General features: G+C 40.4%; 1 protein-coding gene across 1 annotated transcript in view; it reads left to right on the plus strand.

Moving 5' to 3' along the window:
- Positions 1-4,216: 4,216 nt before the first annotated feature.
- The window catches only part of ANKRD55 (ankyrin repeat domain 55), a 111,239-nt gene continuing 92,907 nt past the window's right edge, over positions 4,217-22,548 (plus strand). The window contains exon 1 of the mRNA XM_068990728.1: positions 4,217-4,274. Within this exon, the coding sequence (XP_068846829.1) occupies positions 4,217-4,274 (58 nt within the window). The remainder of the gene's footprint in view (positions 4,275-22,548) is intronic.

The following is a 22,548-nucleotide window of genomic DNA, read 5'->3' on the forward strand; positions in this document are numbered from 1 at the left end:
TTCTGGGCCATATTTATCTTCACTTTTTAAGAAACAGTCAAACTGTTTTCTAAAATGGCTGGGTTATTTTGCATTCCCATCAGCAATGTGTCACAGTTCTAGCATCCTCACCAGCAAACAGTATGTTTTTAGCTTTTCAAAGACATTCCAGTAAGTAGTATTTCATTGTGATTTTGATTCAGCCTTTCCTAATGAGCAATAAGGCTGAGCATGTTTTCATATACTTACTTGCCATTTATATATTTTCTTTGGTGACATCTTTTTTCACATCTTAGTTCTTTTTAAAATTAGGGCTTTTCATTACTAAGTTTTGAGAATTCTTTGTGTATTCTGGATGAAGTGAAGTGAAGTGTTAGTCGTTCAATCTTGTCTGACTCTTTGCAACCGCGTGGAGTGTAGCCCTCCAGGCTCCTCCGTCCATGGGATTCTCCAGGCAAGAATACTAGAGTGGGTTGCCATTCCATTCTCCAGGGAATCTTCCTGACCCAAGTATTGAACCCAAGTCCCCTGCATTGCAGGCGGATTCTTTACCCACTGAGCCACTAGGGAAGCCCATATTCTGGACACAAATCCTTTATTAGATATGTTTTATAAATATTTTCTTCCTGTCTGTGTTTTGTCTTTTCATTTTCTCACCTGCATCTCTTATAGAACAAAAGTTTTTAATTATGATGAAATTTAATCACAGTGGCTGCTGTGATTGAAGAAATGATTTTTTAAATTTCATTTAATTTTAATCAAACTTAAAAAGTCATATGCAGCTAGTGACTATCATATTGGATGGCACAGCATATTAGTGACTAAATGTACTTTCAATGAACAATGTGTACATTTAAAAAATTATTTTATTATTCCTTGTTTGGATTACATTTATTGCTATAACTTTATGCCTGTTGAATCTAATAATAAAGATTGAGGCTTGCCTTCTATAAATCATTTTTTCTTTTTAAATTATTTTTTATCATATTTTATTAATGCATCAGTTTCATGATGCTTTGAAAATTTAAAAACCTGGTTCTTTACCACACCCCTTCATAGGTCACAGCCTTATCGTGGTAAAGGGGCTTGAGTAACTCAGTGAAGCTACAAGCCATGCTATGCAGGACCACCCAAGACAGACGGGTCATAGTGAAGAGTTCTGACCAAAAAAAGTCCCTTGGACTATGAGGAGATCAAACAGTCAGTCCTAAAGAAAATTAACCCTGAATATTCATTGGAAGGACTGATGTTCAAGCTGAAGCTTCTTTGGCCACCTAATGCGCAGAGCCAACTCATCTGAAAAGACCCTAATGCTAGAAAAGATTGAAGGCAAAAGGAGAAGGGGGCAACAGAGGATAAGATGGTTAGATAGCATCTCTGATTCACTGGGCATGAGTTTGGGCAAATTCTGGAAGATAGTGAAGGGAGCCTGGCGTGCTGCTGTCCGTGGGACAGCAAAGTTGGACATGACTTAGCTACTGAACAACAGCAACCTTTACCATAGGCAGTCAGAGAAGCTCTGAACTAGAGAGATATTGTACATGGGCAAAGGCCTGTCTTCCTGGAGAGGGTATTCCTCATTGTTAATCCACCAAGTGGCATGCTGAAGAAGGAAGTGACAAATGGGGTGAAGGAATGAAAGACTATTTTAGAAAATGTGGTCAGAGAAAGCCTTGATGTAACAGTGACATTTGAACTGGGGAAAAAGCATTCCAAGTGAAGGGAAAAAATAGCAAAGTTTTGAGAGTTTGGGAAAGGGCATGGCATGACCCAAGAACGGAAAGGAGACCAGTGTGGCCGGATGTGAGGACAGAGGGAGGTTGGTGAGAGATGATCTGGAAAGGGAGTGCAGAGCCAGATTTTGCAGTCACACAGACCTCCTCTCTTCCCTCCTACGTTACAGATAAGGGTTAGTGAATCACAGGCACCCGATATCTGTGAAAAGTGTGTGAATATGTCTGAATAATGGCCTTATTCAAAACACACTTGACAAAAAACAACCAAATGTTATTTTACACTTGGCTCTGGTTCTACAGAAAAAAATTATCTCTATGTGCAGCCTGAGAAGTGGACTGAGCAATAAGAACTCTCACAGGAAGCTAGCGGGTGGGGTACCCACACCACAGATTAAGACAGGCTCCAAAAGTTATATAATTTGCCCAAATCACATGGCTAACAAAAAACAAACTCGTGTCCTTTCTACTCTGATACTTTTCTTCAAAATGAGCCCCAAACAGCCCTTTTACAAACATGGAATTGTCTGTATTTTCTTTTGGTTTTGGTAATGATATAAATGGGCACAGAAATATCACATTATAGAGACTTGCACCTATTTTGGGAAGCCCTCTTCTGTGTTAGTTTCCTGAAGCTGCTGTAACAAACTGGCACAAACTTGGTGGCTGAGAATATAGAAATTTATTTTTTCACAGGTCTAGAGACCAGAAGTTCAACATCAAGGTGTCAACAGCACCATACTATCTCTGAAGTCTCTAGGGGGCGATCTGTTCCTGCCTCTTTCAGCTTCTAGTGGCTTCAGCAGTACCTTCTTGGCCTGTGGCTGCCTCATTGCAATCGCTGGTCACATGACTTCACTATGTTTGTCTCTTCTAGGGACAACTGTCGTTGAATTTAGGGCCCACTCAGATAATCTAGGAGTTCCCAGGTGGTGCTATTGGTAAAGAACCCACCTGCCAATGCAGGAGATGTAAGAGACAAGGGTTCAATCCCAGGGTCGGGAAGATTCCCTGGAGGAAGCCTCGGCAACCCACTCCAGTATTCTTGCCTGAAGAATCCCATGGACAGAGGAGCCTGGCAGGCTACAATCCACAGGGTCACAAAGAGTTGGACACAACTGAAGTGACTTAGCACACACAGATAATCTAAGATGAGTTCACCTTGAGCTCCTTAACTTGATTACATAGGCATATAGTCCATGGAATTCTCCAGGCCAGAATACTGGAGTGAATAGCCATTGCCTTCACCAGGAGATCTTCCCAACCCAGGGATCGAACCCAGGTCTCCCACATTGCAGGCAGATTCTTTACCATCTGAGCCACCAGGGAAGCCCAAGAATACTGCAGTGGGTAGCCTATCCCTTCTCCAGGGGATCTTCCTAACCCAGGAATTGAACCAGGGTGTCCTACATTGCAGGTGGATTCTTTACCAGCTGAGCTACCAGGGAAGCCCCTGAGGGAACCAATATTAATGGTATATCTTCATATACCTTCCTCTCTTCCTATGAACATACATAAACATGTTTATATATACAGTAGGTGGTTGCTGGTTTAATAAAAATGTAAACAAATGAAGCATATAACTTTTTCCATTTATTAATAGAATCATCCTACCAAATAAATTCATATAGATTTACTTCAGAGTTTTAAATCTAGAGTATGAATTTGCTACCATTTATTCAAGCTGCTCCTCAACTGATACACATTCAGGTGATTTTGAGGCTTTTTTCCCCACCACGTATAATACTGCTCTAAACCCCCTTGCGATTGCACACTGTTTTAATTTTATCGTTATGGATATCTGAGCCCTGAAATGCAACCTTTCAAATGCCACTTCCTTCCCCCATCCTCCCTGTCATTTGGAGAACAGAGTTGAAGGGAGACTAGAGATGAGTGGGGAAAGCCTGTAACGACTCCAAACAGCACATGGGCAGCAGCCTCCTGCTACAATATTTACGTGCTATTCCATTGAGATGGCACGCTGCTCACATGACCCAAATGCAGTTCTCACTCCCCCAAGAATACAGCCGAATCCAGACTGCATTGGCAGCTCTGCACATGCTTTGTTTGGCCCTGTGAATCCTCACTCACCCATTGAGATTTCTTTTGGTTTAAAGCAACACACCAGCTGCTGAATCTGCGTGACCTCCAATATTTTCCTGGCCCAGATCCAAGGCAGGTGGCGCTCCATGAATACCATTTTTCAGGGTTTGAGCTTTTTTTCTCTCTCTCTTTGTTGGGGGCTAGAGAGTGTATAATAACTTACACACGGGGAAAGCTGATGAGTGAGACCACAAGAAGTAAGTCTTTTTCCTGTCAGGTATTAGAGGAATAACATTTACCTATTTTCATTATTTGCCTTGACAACGACCTGCAGCTCTAATGCACACTGAATTCTCAAACAGAGGCTTGGCAGGGGCTGCTGTATCTGACTGCTGTGTTGACTGTAACGTGTGAGACGGTGTTTTCTCCTCTCTAGAGACCTGGATTCATTCTGATGGTAGATGATGAGACAGGCAACCATGGATTTCAGTACTCCCTCTGTGTTTGATCAACAAAAAGGTAAAAATGCTGCTTTAACTTATCCTTTGGTTCTTTGCATCTTTAGTTCAACATAGGGATTTGCAGTTTACAGGGAGAGAGAGAGAGAGAGAGAGAGAGAGAGAGAGAGAGAGTGTGTGTGTGTGTGTGTGTGTGATGTGGAAAGAGGATTTCACATAGGAAACAAACCTGTTCTAAATGTTCACTTCTCATTTGATTAGCATTTGCAAGGGAAAAACAAGCTTATGGTCTGTTAGTCTTGTTAAAGTGCTCCTACCTACAAATTTTTAAAATTGGGTTTCAAGCACACCAGTTATTTCAGATAGTACTATCTTTATTCTCATTAGCTTTTTGTTCAGATCTTTAAAAATACATATATTATAATAAGTAACATAAAAAGAAAAAATCATATATATATTTCAGTCTACTAATCCAATATTGCATTGCTATAGTTTTGTAAATATCTCTTGATTCCCTCCAGGAATAGATGTTGCCCAGATTTATCTTGCTGCTGATGCATTATCTCCTCTGAGGTTGTGTAATGACTTATCACTATGTTATTATTTGCAGTGAAAGGATATATCTTTCTGATTCCCAATTTCCAATGTGGAGGTAATTTTCCACATGAAAAAAATTACTGTGAAATTCACCTATTCTTATTAAAAAAACATGTATTCAGCCATACAGTTTATGCATGTACATTCTGCATATGAAGTTTGTGTGTGTGTGTGTGTGTATATATATATATATATATATGTATACCTATGTGTAATCATGCACCTTCTCTTTGTAAGTACAGGAAATTTCCATTCTCTAAGTGTAATAAATATTTTTAGAAGATCTTTTTAAAATATCTGATACCTAAACCACTTTCAATAACATCTGAGTAGTCTCAGAATACTAAGATCCTTTGATTATTTCATTGTTTTGGCTATACCGTGAAAATGGTGGTCCATGAAAGACTCATTAAGAAAATTCCTTTTTCCCCCCTTTTCCTGCTCTAGGCCATAGTGTGTTTACTACCTATTCTTCAAGCTACATCTGGTTTCATGGGTGAATTATTTTAGTTCAGGGCTTTGTCAAGTTACAGATTTACATTTAGATCTCTGAGTAATTGCCTTATGCATGTTTGTGTGTCTCTTCAGAATGTGCCGATTCACACATATTTGGATATGAACACTGTAGACAGAGTGATTGTTACAGCTGTGCCCACTGCAGCCTTTCCCTTTGTTTGTACTACTGATGGCAATCAGCAAGAGTGAAAATATGCTGAAATCCAAAGACCTCAAACTGGCTAAAAAATGACATTATTGAATTACGTAATCCAAACAGGAACACAATAGGTTTATTTATTAAGACTAATTTGAGGGAGCTAGAACTGAGTATGAAGAACTAATCCTTCCTAATGAATTCATCTATTCCAGTATTGTGGTTCCTAACAAGACTGAGGCCAGAACACAGTTAAAATGTTAATTTATAATATTTATTTTCTTGTAGCACCTTTCACGTGAGCAACTCACGACTATTTCTCCGCAGGCTGGATTCTCCCCCTTGTAAGCTAACTCTTTCCCTGCGACTTCCGTCTTTATTTCTCAATCGTTTCTCTCCAGAGGTGTTGTGGTATGGTGGAAATAGCACGGGCAGAATAGGTTGGAACTGTAGAACAACTACGTCTTACTGTGTGACCTTAGCAAGTTACCTGACCTCTCTGGGCCTTAATTGCCTCAGCAGTAACTTAGAAGAAATGATGCTTACCTAGCAAGGTTGTTGTGAGAATCTAAAATAATGTATAGAAAGCATCCGTCACTTTGCCTGATGTACATTAGGAAAAAATTGAAGTTGCTCATTCATGTCTGACTCTTTGTAACCCCATGAACTGTAGCCCACCAGGTTCCTCTGTCCATGGGATTTTCCAGGCAAGAGTACTGGAGTGGGTTGCCATTTCCTTCTCCAGGTGATATGCATTAAGTACTTTCAAACTGTGGTTGTTTTTATTATTTTTATTAATATTATAATTAATATTTATAATTATTAAACCCTGAACTCACCTCTCTATCTCTGGCTCAAATTTAGCAGTCTTCAGGACAAATGAGGATTTAGTTAAGACCAGTTGACTAGATTACATTAATTTTTTTTTTTTTAGAACTCCAGGGTACCATTTAGAGCAGCCCACAGAGTTACAGTTAACTGAATGATAGCTGAGTAGTTCTGTTATCATGTTAATCCTGTTATCATGTTAAAAATACATATCCTGTTATAAAAATATATATCCTGTTATCATATAATTCTGTTATCATGTTAAAAACATGAAAGGTCATGACAGATTTAGACAATTGCACAGACTCTAAATATTATATTGTTGGGTAAAACCATGGTGAAATGACTTTCTCTTGAAAAGTTGAGTGTGGTTGGTGCTTTAGTAGAGGATTTTCCTGGAATTCCTGATATCTGGGGAATCAAAACCCTAGTGGCCACTGGCTTTACATGCAGATGTAGACAAAAGACATTACATCTGGAAAGATCTTAGAAGTCATGTAAGACTGCTGCAACGACAGTGCCTTTATGGAACTGGCATTTATGTATATCTTTGTGTCCTGTTTTATTTTACCTTCAAAAGAAAAACATATCAAAAACCAAGGAAATCCATGGTATTCTCCACAAGGGGTTGATGTTTGACTGCTTGTTTGAATTACATATGGAAACTCATTGACAGTGTGGATTGTTCCTGGGGTTGGCTTGCTTTTTTATTTTGTTTTTATTTTTGACTTTGAGTCATTGCATCTTCTTTCAACTGTTAACCATTAACGGGGCAAGGAGCTGGGGAGGAAATATTGCATTACTGTTTGTAAGCTTTTTTTATTATTTTTTATTATGATTATTAAAGACTTGACTTTCTTTTCTCATCACTATGAGATTACAGATCTATCTAGATGAAATGTAACATTGAAAAAAAAAAAAAACAAAACTTGGTCACATATAAAAATCACCTATCCAGTTTTTGAAAATGTTTATGCCCGGATCCCATCACTGGGTATTCTAGTTTAACTGGTGAGGGACATGGCCTGACAAAGCCCCCAGGACGTTCTAATGTACAACAAATATGGAGAAGCACTCATTCCATCTATCCTCCTAACTTCTCGGATGGGAAAAGTGAAGCACAGAGAGGTTAAAATGTGGGCCCGCTTATGAGAATGGCTCACAGCTAAGTAGCAATAGGGGGCTTCCCTGGTGGCTCAGTGGTAAAGATTCCGCCTGCAGTGTTGGAGACGCAGGAGACATGAGTTCAATCCCTGGGTCAGGAAGATCCCCAGAGGAGAAAATGGCAACCCACTCCAGTATTCTTGCCTGGAGAGTCCCATGGACAGAGGAGCCTGGCAGGTGACAGTCTATAGAGTTGCAAAGAGTTGGACATGACTATCACTCACCAGGCTCCTTTGTCCATGGAATTCTCCAGGCAAGAATACTGGAGTGGGTTTCCATTTGCTTCTCCAGGACATGACTGAGCACCTGAACTATAAGTAACAAAGGGGACTGAGACCCAGGTGTCCACTATCCAGATAACAGACTACGAGGTTTCTTTTCCTGGGCAATCTCTGGTCTTAATAGCTACGTTGAGGTGGGGGTTGGGCTCAGGTAGCTTTGGCCTATGGTTGCCCAGAGAATGGTCAGCAATGAGCACTTGGAAAATACTAATGCGTAATGACCTTTGGGTTTTCCAGTTGGCTCTCATGGTAAAGAACTCGACCTCCAATGCAGGAGATGTAAGAGACCCGGGTTTGATCCCTCACTGGGGAAGATCCCCTGGAGAAGGAAATGGCAACCTTCTTCAGTATTCCTGCCTGGAGAATCCCATGGACAAAGGAGCCGGGCAGGTTACAGTCCATAGGGTCACAAAGAGTTGGACATGATTGGAGTGACTTAGTATGCACACATGCACAATGACCTTCAGAGCACAAATTAAAATCAGGTAGATTTGGAGTCCTTCCAACTGCATTTTTCTATTTTTCTCATTGGTAGAGATATCGGTATTTTTCTCATAAAACAACCCTATGCCAGGGTCTTGGGAACAGATGGACATTTGCTCTAGGCCAGTCTCAGTCCTCATCCCAGTTGCATGAACTTGGACACACTGGTGATCTTCTGGTCTGTAAAATGTGGGTAGTGTTCTACATTCACAAGGTGACTGGGAGGCTCAAAGATTGTGTTATCTGTCTGACCAAGGGGGTTCAGGCCACATCTCTGGCTTTCTCTGTGAGGAGGAAGCCTGGGTCTTCACAGCTCTCCACTCTGGCTTTTGTGCTTCTTCCTCTCACCATGGCAACATCTCTCTGGTCCCACGTGCTCTTGGCTGTCTTCCCTCTCAGAGCCCACACGCAGGGAAGGACCTGTAGTAAAATCACTTACTACAGAACACAGAGACTGCTACTGAAGCTGAGACTTCAGTTACGTAACTGAAGACATTTGCATGAGGGCTCCGAGAGAAAATCAAACTGAGAAAGGTGCTCCCAAGGGCCTCGCCCAGCCCAGCCCAGCCCTTCCTGGCTCTATGAGAAATGTTTGAGCACGGTGTTCACAGGGGCCTGTCGGGGCAGTGGCCCACCCTCTATCAGGTTTCTCTCTGGTAGGGTTGCTGAGAGAATGTGAGGAGGAGCTCAGCACTCCAGCCCAGATTAGTGCAGAGCGTCCATGTTCTAGGGCTGCTGCAACAAATTACCACAAACTGGGAGGCTCCCAACAACTGACATGTAATCTCTCCCAGTCCTGGAGGCCAGAAGTATGAAATCAAGATGTCAGCAGGCAGTGTACTCCTTCTGGAGGCTCTAGGAAAGAATCCTTTCCTCCCCCTTCCAGCTTCTAACCTTTTGTGGCTTCATCACTGCAGTCTGCCTCTGGTCTTCACGTGGCCTTTTCCTCTGTGTGTGCGTCTCAGAGCTCTCTCTGCCTGGCTCTTATAACAACACATGTGATGGCATTAGGGCCCCCCCAGATATGCCAGGATAAATATCTTCTCTCAAGATCCTGAACTCAGGCTTTCAACATATGAGGTCATATCCCCTCTTTTGCCTTCTAAGATAAAATTCACAGGTCCCAGGGACTGAGACATGGAGATACCTTTAGGACCACCGATCAGCCTGCTTTATGGCATGAAAAGAGGTTAGATTTCAAGTTCCTTCTCAGATGTATGCAACCTCCTCAGTGGGGTTTTGGTAAAATCCATTTCTATTTAAGCTAGAAGGAAGTTTGGCATTTGAGAGATGGGGTAAAAAGAAATATGAGATAAAATGGCAAAATTGAGATCCAAACCTAAACCTGCACGACTTCAAAACCCATCTTCTTTCTACTGCAGTACTCTTCCTTGATCAACCATATATTTTAATGAAGAAGTAAGATATTAACAAAAATTAAAATTAATGAAGCCTATGTTTTTACAATCAAGCTATTATCCCATTGTATTGTGGAATTTAATGCTCCCACACACAGATGTCTGGTTTTAATTTCCAACTTTTCATCCAAAATGGGAACTCTAAACAAAATGAACTTAGAGTGCCTAGATAATGCGCTTTGCTGGAAAAGCAAAAGTTAAAATTCTGCTCTGACAATCAGATGCCTCCAAAGGAAGAATAGGCAAATTTTCCCAGGGACTTGGGGAGGGAGTAGAGAAAAGGCAGTCGGAGGAGACTGGAGAGAGCGGGGACAGTTTGAGCTCAGCACAGATCTAGCACAGATCTTGAACGAGATGAAACCGGGAACACTGAGCTGAATTTTGTGATAGATTTTCAGACTGATGGTCCAGACAAAGGAAGATTTGATGGCAAATGACCATTCCAGTTTTAAAAGGAGATTATCTGTCATCTTTGGGAAAATACTCAACCTTCTCCCTCTCTTGGTCAAGAAAGAGGAGCCTAGGGAAGAAGAGATGGAAGAAGAATCCTTTTTCCAATCTTCTCGCCCATTCAAGACCTAACCCAGGCAAACATATTAACAGGAGGCCTGCCCCCTCCGTTCTCTGCCTCCTTTGTGCAGTCTCTCTGCAGTACACAGGAACCTCTTTCCCACCCGCCAACTCCTGGGAAATGATGTGACGCATCAGTCCACTCCTGGCTCCTCTGCTGGACCTAGCTAGAGGGAAAGTGAAAGTGGCTCAGCTGTGTCCAACTCTTTGCGACCCCATGGACTATAGATAGAGTCCATGGAATTCTCCAGGCCAGAATACTGGACTGGGTAGCCATTCCCATTCCCTTCTGCAGAGGATCTTCCCAACCCAGGGATAAAACCCAGGTCTCCCACACTGCAGGCAGATTCTTTACCAGCTGAGCCACCAAGGAATCCCAGCTGGAGGGAAGCCCCTGACTGATCTTATCCAAACAATTACTATTCACAGCCTTTGAGAGCCAGGAAACCGAAAGTGATTCAGTGGGTGAGGGGAGTGGTGTCATTGTCAGCATTCTCTGGCACAGGACAGCCGCAATGTCCTCCAGAATAGGGCCTCTGGCCTGAGTATGCATCACAAGAAGGAGAATCTGGGACTGGTATGCAGAGGGAATGAAGGCCCACCTGGTGAGCCAGGTCTCCTGAATCAACCCTGATACTGTGTCCCACAGCTTGGCTAGATCAGCTTCAGAAGGCAAACCCTCAACTTAGCCCCTTGTCTGGAAGTCAGCTGGGTCACCACACTGAGCTTTTCCTACTGTTCATTAACATTCATTATATTATTCATAATCTTCATCATCTCTGGTCATTAACTTCACATTTCATTAGTTACAGCTGAGCAACTGATATCTGTGAATTTTCCTGTTGAGATAACCATTTGGATGCAAGGAGATTGAAGGAAAAACCAGCAAAGTTGTAACTAGTTTTATTACAAAACTAGTAGAATAATGAACATTTCACTCATCCCCAAATATGGTGAGAAGGTAAGGGTCTAGATACACTGAGACCCAAGATTGGTGTAAAAAAGGGTGCGGGCTCGATACTGTCTTGCACAAAGACCACATCCAACCATACTCATCAGCCTACTATATCCCTGATATAGTAGGGATGGCAACCCACTCCAGTGTTCTTGTCTGGAGAATCTCCATGGACAGAGGAGCCTGGCGGGCTACAGTCCTTGGGGTCGCAGAGAGTCAGACATGACTGAACAACTAAGCACACATAATCCTAATGCATAGGTTCGTGTGCTTAGTAAGGGCCCTCAAGTTTGTTTTCTCTATGTAAAAACTTTAAATATCAGTTGCTTCTTGATGAGGCTGCTCTTATTTTATTGGGTTCATTGGGGGAGGAAATGAAGAGACAATGTTCCAGTCTACATGGGAAATATTTCCATTTCTAAAAGTAGCCTCAGGATCTAAAAATATACACATGTAATATTTAATAACATTCTGATGCTTTTCTAACCTCTTGTTTGAAAACAATTTTAAACTTAAACATTGTAAGAATGGTATAAAGAAAACTGTATATCTTTTAACCAGACTCACCTAATATTAACATTTTACCCCATTTACTTTATTGTTAGCGCTTTCTCTGTCTCTACATCTCTCAGTCTTTGTGTGTTTCTCTCTCTGTTTCTGACTCTCTCTCTCTGCCTCTTTCTCTATATGTATGTATACCAGAATTTGTGTGTATACCTGAGTATATGCTCTTTTGTCTCATCTGCCTGCATTCCAATTTTGTCTATTGATCCAATAATGTCTTTTACAGCATGCCCCCCTCTGAGCCCCAACCCAGTGCCAGATCCAGTCTAGAATACTGCTATAGACTTTGTCTTTTATGACACTGACATTTTTGACTTACAGTCTCTCCCTCTTTTTTAATACCAAGTTCCTTCTTGTGGGTTTGTCAACACTTCCTCACAACTAGATTAGATTATGCATTTGCAGACAGAACACCACATGGGTGATGTAGTCATCTCAAGTTATCACAATATTATTTAAATTCTTTTAGAAGGTAATTTGAGGTTACCGGCATTGCACTATTAGATATCAACAGGTTCTTATGGAGTTCTTTAAATACTCAGGTTTCTTTCTATATGTAAAACTATTGTCCCCTTCTTCAAAATATTCCAGCAATACAGAAAAGAATTCAGTATACAAAGTGCTGTATTCTCTTAACTAGCACAGGGCTCTGTTCTTCAGAGGCTCTCTTGGCCCCAGCCTGTTCCCAGCTTCTCAGCTGCCAGTATGGACCCTAGCAATTCATCTTCCATGTGGGTATGGAGAATAGCTTCTATAGGGAAACAGAGATCAGGACAAGAATATTAACCAGTAGAGATAATTAGAAGAATAATAACTCTGGCTTATTAAGCAGCTCCCATTTATTCATCCAGACACAGTGTGAAACTTTTATGCCTATCATCTTACTTGATCCTCAACACAGCCCTTGAGAGAGATTCAATTTCTAGTCCACCTAAGGTTATGTGACTTATCCAAGGCCACATACAACGAAAACAGAGCTGCAATTTTAACTCTAGTTTCTGACCCTCAAGCCCTCTTCACACTCTTATTCGCCATGAAGTTATACTCTCTGCATTCTTATAACACACCCCATCAACCCCTTTGTGACTCTTAGTGCAAAGGAAAATAAAGGTAATGGTGGCTAAATCTGCTCAAGTTTCCCCAGGGCTGGGCTTTCATTTGAAATGAGCTCTGCACAGTGGGTTCAGCTTAGTGACAGGTTGACCTCCTCCATTATAAGAATGGATCCATGGCAATCTGCCCTTAGAACAAAGAAAGACACCAGCCTCCTAGGAGGAGGAGGAGGCTAAACGGGGAGGATTACCCTGGAACATGAGCTATGGAACTGATGTGATAAGAATTGGGAATTTGCAAGGTCAGGGCTTGGCTTGCACCACAGAAACTTTGAAATCAGGTTCGTTATCATTTTCCTACTCAACATGTTTGTTCTGTGCAAAAACAGGTTAACATTTCTCCAAGACATAGTTCAGTAAACCCTGATTCTATAATCAAGGTCACAGACAACAGTTGATAAAGAGGAAAAATAATTATTTTAACCTGGACATCTTAAGCTTTGATCTTGGGTGACCCTGAGATCATTTCTCTGTTCTCTAATTCACAACAGCAAATCAGAACATAATCTGATGTTTGTTTTTAAAAAACAACTCCCCAGACAACTTTGGGGAACAAAGAGCCTTATTTTTTAAGAACCATGATATGTATATCTGAAATTCATCTGAATTGATATTTTTTTCCTTCTTACTTAGTGCTATTCAAAAATGATGTCCTAGAGTTTTGGCAGCAAGTCGGCTGACTCAGCATGACCACTATCAAGAGGCCTAGAGGTGGGCTTAGAGGTGTCTACTTTCAGTTTAAGAATGGACCCTGGAAGTGCTTTGTCTTAGAATAGTAGTCACTGGTAGGGCTGAAAGAAACTCAACGAATGTATAATTCTATGTGAAAAAAGAAACAGAAGGGTTCGCTATGGTGCAGTATAGTGAACTGAAATGGCCACTGTAATGGTGCAGTATAGTGAACTGTAATGGGTCAAACCAAACAGTTCAAATCCCAGCGCTGCCGCTCTTGTTACCGACCCTTTCCTGTCAGGCTCCAGCAAGGGTCCTTCTGACTAATGCCATTGGAGCCAACAGAATGAGACTAACTTTAGTGCAGAAGTAAAGGAGAATTTTATTCTTTGATCAAAGAATGGAGAGGTACAAGCTCAGGCTCTAGAGCAACAGTCCCAACATTTTTGGCACCAGGGACCAATGTCGCAGAAGTCAGTTTTTCCACCCACAGGAGACAGGGGACAGTTTGGGGATGATCCAAGTGCCTTACATTTATTGTGCACTTCATCATTAATCAGCTCCACCTCGGATCATCAGGCATTCAATTCCAGAGGCTGGGGACCCCCACTCTGGAGGACATGTTCTCCCCACAGGCCAGAGGCAGGGCTGCTTTATAGGGATCTGAGCAGCGGGGAGCGGGCAGAGCTCTCACAGGGGAGCCAGACAGCTGCAAGGCTCAGGCTCCAGATCACAGTGCCGGAGCAGTGTCTCCGCCCAGGGCCCACTGCTGCCATCTTGAATTGAGCTGTTGTCCTCAGGGGCGGGAGGAGGAACTCTGGTCTGAAGTGCCAAGTACCAGTATGAGGCCTCTGTGCAAGGCCCACTGTGGTCAAGTGAAAACAGACTAAGCACAAAGGAAAAATAGAAACAGTTGGACTTTATTACCCAAATTCTATTTTTCTGTAAATTGGTAATGGGCACGGCTGCTGCTGCTGCTTACTGCATGACCTAGTGGCTTAACATCTCTATACCTCACTTTCCTACTTGTAGATTAAGATAGTGCTACCACAAAGGACTGTTTATAGAGACTGGATTAATGAGTGCATGCAATGCTCTTGCAACCACTGCTGGCCCATAGTAATCACTCAGCAACTGCTAGAAGTGGTTATACGGTTATTATAAAGATGGTTATAACAATCTTCAGAGCATGGTTATAAAGATTTAATGGCATAGTACATACAAAGCACTTGGAACCATGCCTGGTCCAGAGTAATCATTTAGCAAGTGCTAGTGGAGAATCCCAGGGACGGAGGAGCCTGGTGGGCTGCCCTCTGTGGGGTCGCACAGAGTTGGACACGACTGAAGTGACTTAGCAGCAGCAGTGATTCTTACAAATGATCTCCCTAAGGTCACATGGACAACTGGTCTTCCCTGGTCAAGAGACCATCCATTGGTCAAGTTATCTTCCCCTCTATAATGAATTCATAGCATAGTACTCCTTTTTAAACATTTTTTAAAAAATTTTTATACAATTTTAAAGGTTAATTTCCATGGTGGCTCAGACAGTAAAGAATCTGCCTGCAATGCAGGAGACCTGTGTTCAAACCCTGAGTCGAGAAGATCTGGTGGAGAAGGGAATGGCTACCTGTTCCAATATTTTTGCCTGGAAAATTCCATGAAGAGAGGAGGCTGATGGGCTACAGTTCATGGAGTCACAAAGAGTCGGACGTGACTGAGCAACTAACACACAGTTATTACAAAATATTGGCAATATTCCCCATGTTGTATAATACATCCTTGAGCCTATCATATATATAATAGTTTGTACCTCTGACTCCCCTTTCTGTCCTCCCTCACACTGGTAACGACTAGTTTGCTCTCTGTATCTATGAGTCTGCTTCTTTTTCATTATATTCACTAGTTTGTTGTGTCTTTTAGATCCCACATATAAATGATATCACACACTTATTTGTCTTTCTCTGTCTGACTTATTTCATTTAGCCTAATGCCCTCCAAGTCCATCCATGTTGCTACACATGGCAAAATTTCATTCCTTCTTGTGGCTGAGTAGTATTCCATTGAATATATACACCACATCTTTTTATCCATTCATTTGTTGATGGACACTTAGGTTGTGTTCAGGTCTTCGAAATTGTAAATAATGCTGCTAGGACTATTTCAGTACATGTGTCTTTTTGAATTAGTGTTTTTGTTATATTTGCATATAAACTCAGGAGTGGGATTCCTGGATCATATGGCTCTGTTTTTAGTTTTTTGAGGAACTTCCGTATTGTTTTCCACAGTGGCTGCACCAATTTACATTCCCAGCAACAGTGTAGGAGGGTTCCCTTTTCTCTACATCCTTGACAACATTTGTTACTTATGTGCTTTTTGATGATGGCCATTGTGATGGGTGTGAAGTGATACCACATTGTGGTTCTAGTTTGGATTTCTCTGATGATTAATGATACTGAATATCTTTTCTTTTGTGTGTGTATGTGTGCAATTGCTTTTATAAACAAATTTTAGGCTGGAATAAGTAGCTCCTAGTTCATCATGTTGGAGATTGTCCTCACTGCGATAGGCTGTTGAAGTGTGCCTCCCTTAACATCTGGTTGATATGGGAGTAATGATCTTGGCCTAGTGCACACATCTCATATAAGGACTGAGGGGTACTCATGCTGGGCTCAGCAATGATCTGGTTTAAGCTGCTTACTGGACCAATTATTCCGTCTGGGAAATTAACACTGCTGTCCTGTTATTGTCACTGCTTGAAGATGCACACGTTTTGGTTCCTCTTAGTTGGCCTTCCTTTTGTTTTTCATTGCATCCTGAGACTCCTGGAAGATAGTTTCTCTTACTCCTTTTGGATGGAGAGATGGTGATTATCTTCTTTATTATCATTCCTTCTTCTTATCTGCTTATTGTGCAGTGACTATGTTCCTAATTCCAACAGCATGTTGGTAATTGGGCCCTACATTCATATTTAGGATAAGAGAATGCATTAATACTAACTGAAGTGGCTCTGGCAACATTGGTTGAAGAAACAAAGTGAGATGATGGTGAGGACCAGAGATGGGCCAGTACAGGCCAAAGTGGCTCTGAAAAACCGTCCTGGCATGGCAGACTCCTTTAATCCTGGCCCAGAATTACAGAAACCTTGATGTACCTTCATGCATCTTTTCATGTACTTCTTGGCCATCTGCATTTCTTCTTTGGAAAAATATCTATTCAGTTTTTCAGCCCATTTTTTAACCAGTTTTTTTTTTTAATGTTGAATTGTATGAACTGTTGTATATGTTTATATATGTTGGATACAAATCCTTCATCAGTCATGTCATTTTCAAATATTTTCTCCCATTAAGTAGGTTGTCTTCACATTGTTGATGGTTTCCTTTTCTGTGCAAAAGCTTTTAAGTTTAATTAGGTGCCATTTGTATAATTTTTGCTCTTATTTCCTTTACTTTAGGAGACAGACCCAAAAAATTATTGCTGTGATTTATGCAGAGTGTTCTGCCTATATTTTCTGCTAGAAATTTTATAGTATCCGGTCTTACATTCAGATCTTTAATTCACTTTGAGGGTTTTTTTGTTTGTTTGTTTATTTTTTGTATATGGTGTTAGAGAAAGTTCTAATTACACTATTTTACATATATCTGTCCAGTTTTCCCAGCACCAGTTATTGAAAAGACTGTTTTTTCTCCAATGTATATTTTTTCCTCCTTTGTCATGGATTAACTGACTGAAAGTGTATGGGTTTATTTCTGGGTTTTCTATTCTATTCCATTGGTCTAAGAGTCTATTTTTGATAGCACCCCTTTTTACTTGGAAATTGGAAAAGGCAGAATTTGCCTAGCAGGAAAACCACATCAGAAGGAAAATAATTTACCAGGAAAGCTCACAGGTCTTGGAGTACTTCTACTTTCCCTTCCCTCTTTTTCTGGGATTCTATCTTCTCAATCTAAGACTTGCCTTTTAGATATAACTCATTCCATTGCTTACAAGCCAGTCTATGTGTGAGCCTCTACTTTCCATGCTGGTGACAGACAGGTTTCTAGACTTTCTATGTTGTTCTAGGGACTGATCTAGTCTTAAAGCATAATCCTACTTTTTAAACTATTACAGTTTCATAACATTTTATTATTTGATAGAGGAATCCTCCCCCAATACTTTTTTTCAAAAATTTTTGTTGGTTTTTTACAATTTGGTGGAGGTGGTTCCTCTTTTTGTTTGTTTCTTCTTTTGGTATAATAATACATTCACATAATTGCAAGGTATAAAACAATATGCAGTGAAAAATCTCCCCTCACACCAACCCCTCCAGCCATCCAGATGCCCTACTGGAAACAAAACATTGTAAGCAGTTTCTTATGCATCCTGACAGAGAGATTCTGTAAGGTAAGCAAATACTTAAGTATATTGTTTTTTTCCTTTTTAATAACACAACGTTATCCATTTGTTTTCACAAATGAAAGTTAACATCATTTTTCTCTACCTGCCCCCCACAAAGAACTGTTGGAACTTTTATTGAAATGACATTAAACTTAAAAATGAATCTGTGTAAAAATTAAAACTGGTTATGCTATTTAGATCACCTGTCTGGAAACATGGCATGTATCTTCATAATCCAACTCTTTCCTTAGTTCTGTAGTTTTCCTTATTTAAATTCTGAATATTTATTAATAGGCATTTTATATTTTTCATTTTAATGAGTTATTTTCAATGAAAGGAGTTAGTTTCCTCATATTTAATATAGAAGAACTATTTAGTTTCATATTTATTTTTAAATCTGGCTAACATTCATTCTAAACATGATGAAACCAGATTGACTTGTTTCAGATCCTGCTCTGACATTTAATAGTGGTACGATTTTGGGGAATTATTAAATTTCTCTCTGCTTCAGTTCCCTCATCTGTTAACAGGGGTAAAGATACTACCTACATCATAAAATTGTTGAAACAAATAATAACTTAATTCAAAGGAAGCTGTTAGGACAGTGCATAGCACATGAGTCATCTTTAAAAGTTAGCTTTGATTAAATTCTGAGAATTTTGTTCTTTCTTTATGACTGTCATCTCATTTCTTTTCGTTTCATATATTACTGAGTTTTCCAGGAGGCTCAGTGGTAAAGAATCCACCTGCCAATGCAGGAGATGTGAGTTTGATCCCTGGAGAAGGCAATAGCAACCCACTCCGATATTTTTGCCTGAGAAGTCTCATGGACAGAGCTTGGCAACCTATTGTTCATGGGGTCACAAAAGAATCAGACACAACTGAGAAACTAAACAACAACCTTACTGCATTAGATAAAGCTTGTCTTCTTTCTTTCTCTATTGTTTCACTATTAGGTGTGATGTTTGTAATTGGTTAGAAATAGATGTAGTGAATCATATTGAGAATGAAATCTTTTATTCCTAGTTGTTAAGCAGTTTTAAAGAAGATATCAGATTTTATTAAATGCCTTTCTATTCTTTATTTATGTAATCCTATATTTCCCCTTTGTTCTACTGATGTGATATATCTTATTAATAGGCACTGGAAAACTTAAAACATCTATATTCTAGAATAAACTCTGTCCAGTCATGGTGTATTTTTCTTTCAACATCCAATTGAATCTAATCTGACAGAATTTAATTTAAACCGTAGAATTCAGCATTTACAAACTGGGTCCACATAGATGCCTGTATGCATGTGTCTTGAGCAGTGTATGCTAGCCTTAGAAAATAAATTAGAAAAAGTTCACTCTCTTTCTGAGTTTCAGTATGAGTTATTTGTTCCTTGGTCATATGACATTTATCTTAATGTTTTAAAAGAATTCACTAATCCTCATTTTAGAATCTTTATGCTATCATCACTAATGTTAATTCTCCCTCTCTCGGGTGTAGAAGCAGCTCTTTGTAGATGAATTACAGATGTTCAGTTAACGTGTAGATTTTATTTTTTGCTACAAATAAGTATAAACTCCAGCACAATAATGCCTGTCAAGGAGATTGCTGAGCTTGTGAACAGTTTGGGGAACTTGTGAACCGCTTATGAACAGTTTGGTATAGGCTGCCGTGAGTAAGAGAAAATGACACGTGGAATATTGTCCAGCACCAGGAAAGATCACGAGTTCACTGACACACATGAAGGCTTTGCCTCCTGAGTCAACAGGCGTGACAGACGATAGTGCACACTGGTCAGAGGATCCAGTCTAAGGCCTGACAGCCTGCAGGCTTATCTGAGCTTCACTGCTCACTACTACCCGGGTGAACGGGGGGAAGTTACTTTTCTGCTTGGTGCTTCAGTTTCCTCATCCATAAAATGGGAATCATTCTCATAAGTGAAAGTGAAAATCTCTCAGGTGTGTCTGACTCTTTGCTACCCCATGCACTATACAGTCCATGGAATTCTCTAGGCCAGAATATTGGAGTGGGTAGCCTTTCCCTTCTCCAGGGGATCTTCCCAACCCAGGGATCAAACCCAGGTCTCTCGCATTGCAGGTGACCCATGCAGCTGGGCCACAAAGCATTGAATGAGTCGATTTCTACAAAAGGCTTAGCACAGTGCCTGGTAATAATAAACATGGGATAATCATTGACCATCATTATGATCGCTATTCACACAGTGACAGAGACCCCTTGGGAAAAGGCAAATAACAGTGGATGCTTTCATAGTTGCTGAGGGACGTTGTTGTGCCATGGAAGTGATTGTATCAATGTTTTTGCTAACTTTAGGATTGTTCTGAGTTTAATTCCTGCAAATAGGCCAGCAAAAATTCTAGAACTCAAAACCATACAGGAAACACAAAACAAGCTAAGAACCTTGACTATAGGCAGACGACAAGACTCTATGGAATGGGAGTGAGGTGAACTTTGGCCACTTTTCCACATTCACACGTGTACCACTGCAGAGAAATGGTTCTTGGATTCCTGCGTTCCAGGCTCCAGTTCCAATGAGTGGGCTGTAGGAGGCGCCTCCTCCAAGGTGTCAACTATGTGTTAACTATATGTAAGTTTGCCCTTATAAACAAGTGAAGAAAAGAATTATCTGATATCGGGGAAAAGGGGTAATTATGGCACACAAAAACAAAGTTTAAAAGTTCCATATGTAAAAATAAATAAATTTTTTAAAACTTAAAAAAAAATAAAACACTTGAGGTTTAAAAAAAAGGTTTCATATGAATTATACTTAACTGTTAACAGAGGGTTTCCCTGATAGCTCAGTTGATATAGAATCTGCCTGCAATGCAGGAAAGCCCAGTTTGATTCCTGGGTCGGGAAGATCTGCTGGAGAAGGGATATGTTGCCCCCTCGAGTTTTCTGGGGCTTCCCTTGTGGCTCAGCTGATAAAGAATCTGCCTGCAATGTAGGATACCTGGGCTTGATTCCTGGGTTGGGGAGATCACCTGGAGAAGGGAAAGGCTACCTACTCCAATATTCTGGCCTAGAAAATTCGCAAAGAGTTGGACACGACTGAATGTTAACACTTAAGTATAAGGTTCTGAGGGTTATGACCTTTCTAACCATAAAAACAATGAATCATCAATGCAATATCCATAGGTTTTGAAAATGTATTTTTCAAAACCCAACAAAACAAACTGAGGACTTAAGTAGCAAACAGGGAAAAGTAACTGCAGCCTAGATAACAGATGAAGAGTTTACTGAAAACAGAGCTCTTTCAAATCAATCAGATAAAGACAAATGCCTTGAAATAATATATAAAGGACACCTATGAGTAATTCATGCAATGGCCATAAATATATGAAAAGCTTATTTCTCAGGAACAATAAAAGAAATGACCTTTGGGAATTATGTACTCATTTCCTTCTTTCAGACCAGCATTGAAAAAAAGAAAAAAAAAAAAACAAAAAACAGTAATGCAGTATCATTAAGAATGAGGTGAGGGCTTCCCTGGTGGTCCAGAGATTAAGAATCTTACAACGCAGAGGACGCAGTTTCAATCCCTGGTCCAGGAAGATCCCACATATTGCCGGGCCACTAAGCTCGAGTGCTGAAACTACTGAACCCACTTGCAGCACCACTGAAGCCCACGCCCTAGAGCCTGTGCTCTGCAAGAGAGAAGCCACAGAAATGAAGAGCCCGCACAGTGCAACTAGAGAGTAGCCCGTATTCTCCACAACTAGATAAAGCACACATACAGAAATGGAGACCCAGTGCAGTTCAAAAAATAAATAGTAAAAAAAGAATGAAGTGAAATGTTTGCTGTCGGGTCCTGCTTGGGGAGGGTGAGTTGGGTCAACCTTTCAGGAGGGCAATTTGACAAAGAGTCAAAAATTCATTGCTTCATAAGTTCACTTCTAGGAATGTGTCCAAAGCAAATAATCAAAGATTCACAGAAAGACATATGTGCAAGAATGTTATAGTATTATTTGGAATAGCCACAGAATTAATAATTCCCTCCAAAAGTGAAAGAATTTAAATTTCAATATTAACAGAATGATTAAATCAATAGTGTTAAGTCCAATCAATGGAATTTTATGCCACATTTTACAGATAACATTTTCAAATCTTACCTTATGGCATGGGAAAATATTTATGATCCAATAATTAAATGTTTGGGCTTCCTAGGTAGCACTAGTGGTGAAAAAATATCTGCCAGCCAACACAGTTAACACAAGAGACACAGGTTCAATCCCTAAGTCAGGACGATCCCCTAAAATGGGAAATGGCACCCCACTCCAGCATTCTTGCCTGGAAAATACCAATGGGCAGAGAAGTCTGGTGGGCTACAGTCCATGGGGCTGCAAACACTCAGACACGTCTGAGCAAGCAACTGAGAACACATTAAATGTTTAAAAAAGAGAAAACATCAAATGAAAAATCAGCATGATCTCTCTCTCTCTCTTTTTTTTTTTTTGTAAAATGTAACTCTGGCATTATGCTAAGGACTATTAGTCACTGGGTGTTTCAATCTTAATATATCTCTATATCCTCAGATCAATAGAGATTATATTAACCATTCCCCAGAAATATACACAAGCCACCATACAGCAGCTTAAAAAGTTATCAACCCTTCTTCAGCTGTTAGGCCTGCCTCCAGTCTGATATGGGACCT

This window comes from Capricornis sumatraensis, chromosome 18 (genome assembly GCF_032405125.1).
Source record: "Capricornis sumatraensis isolate serow.1 chromosome 18, serow.2, whole genome shotgun sequence".
NCBI lineage: Eukaryota > Metazoa > Chordata > Mammalia > Artiodactyla > Bovidae > Capricornis > Capricornis sumatraensis.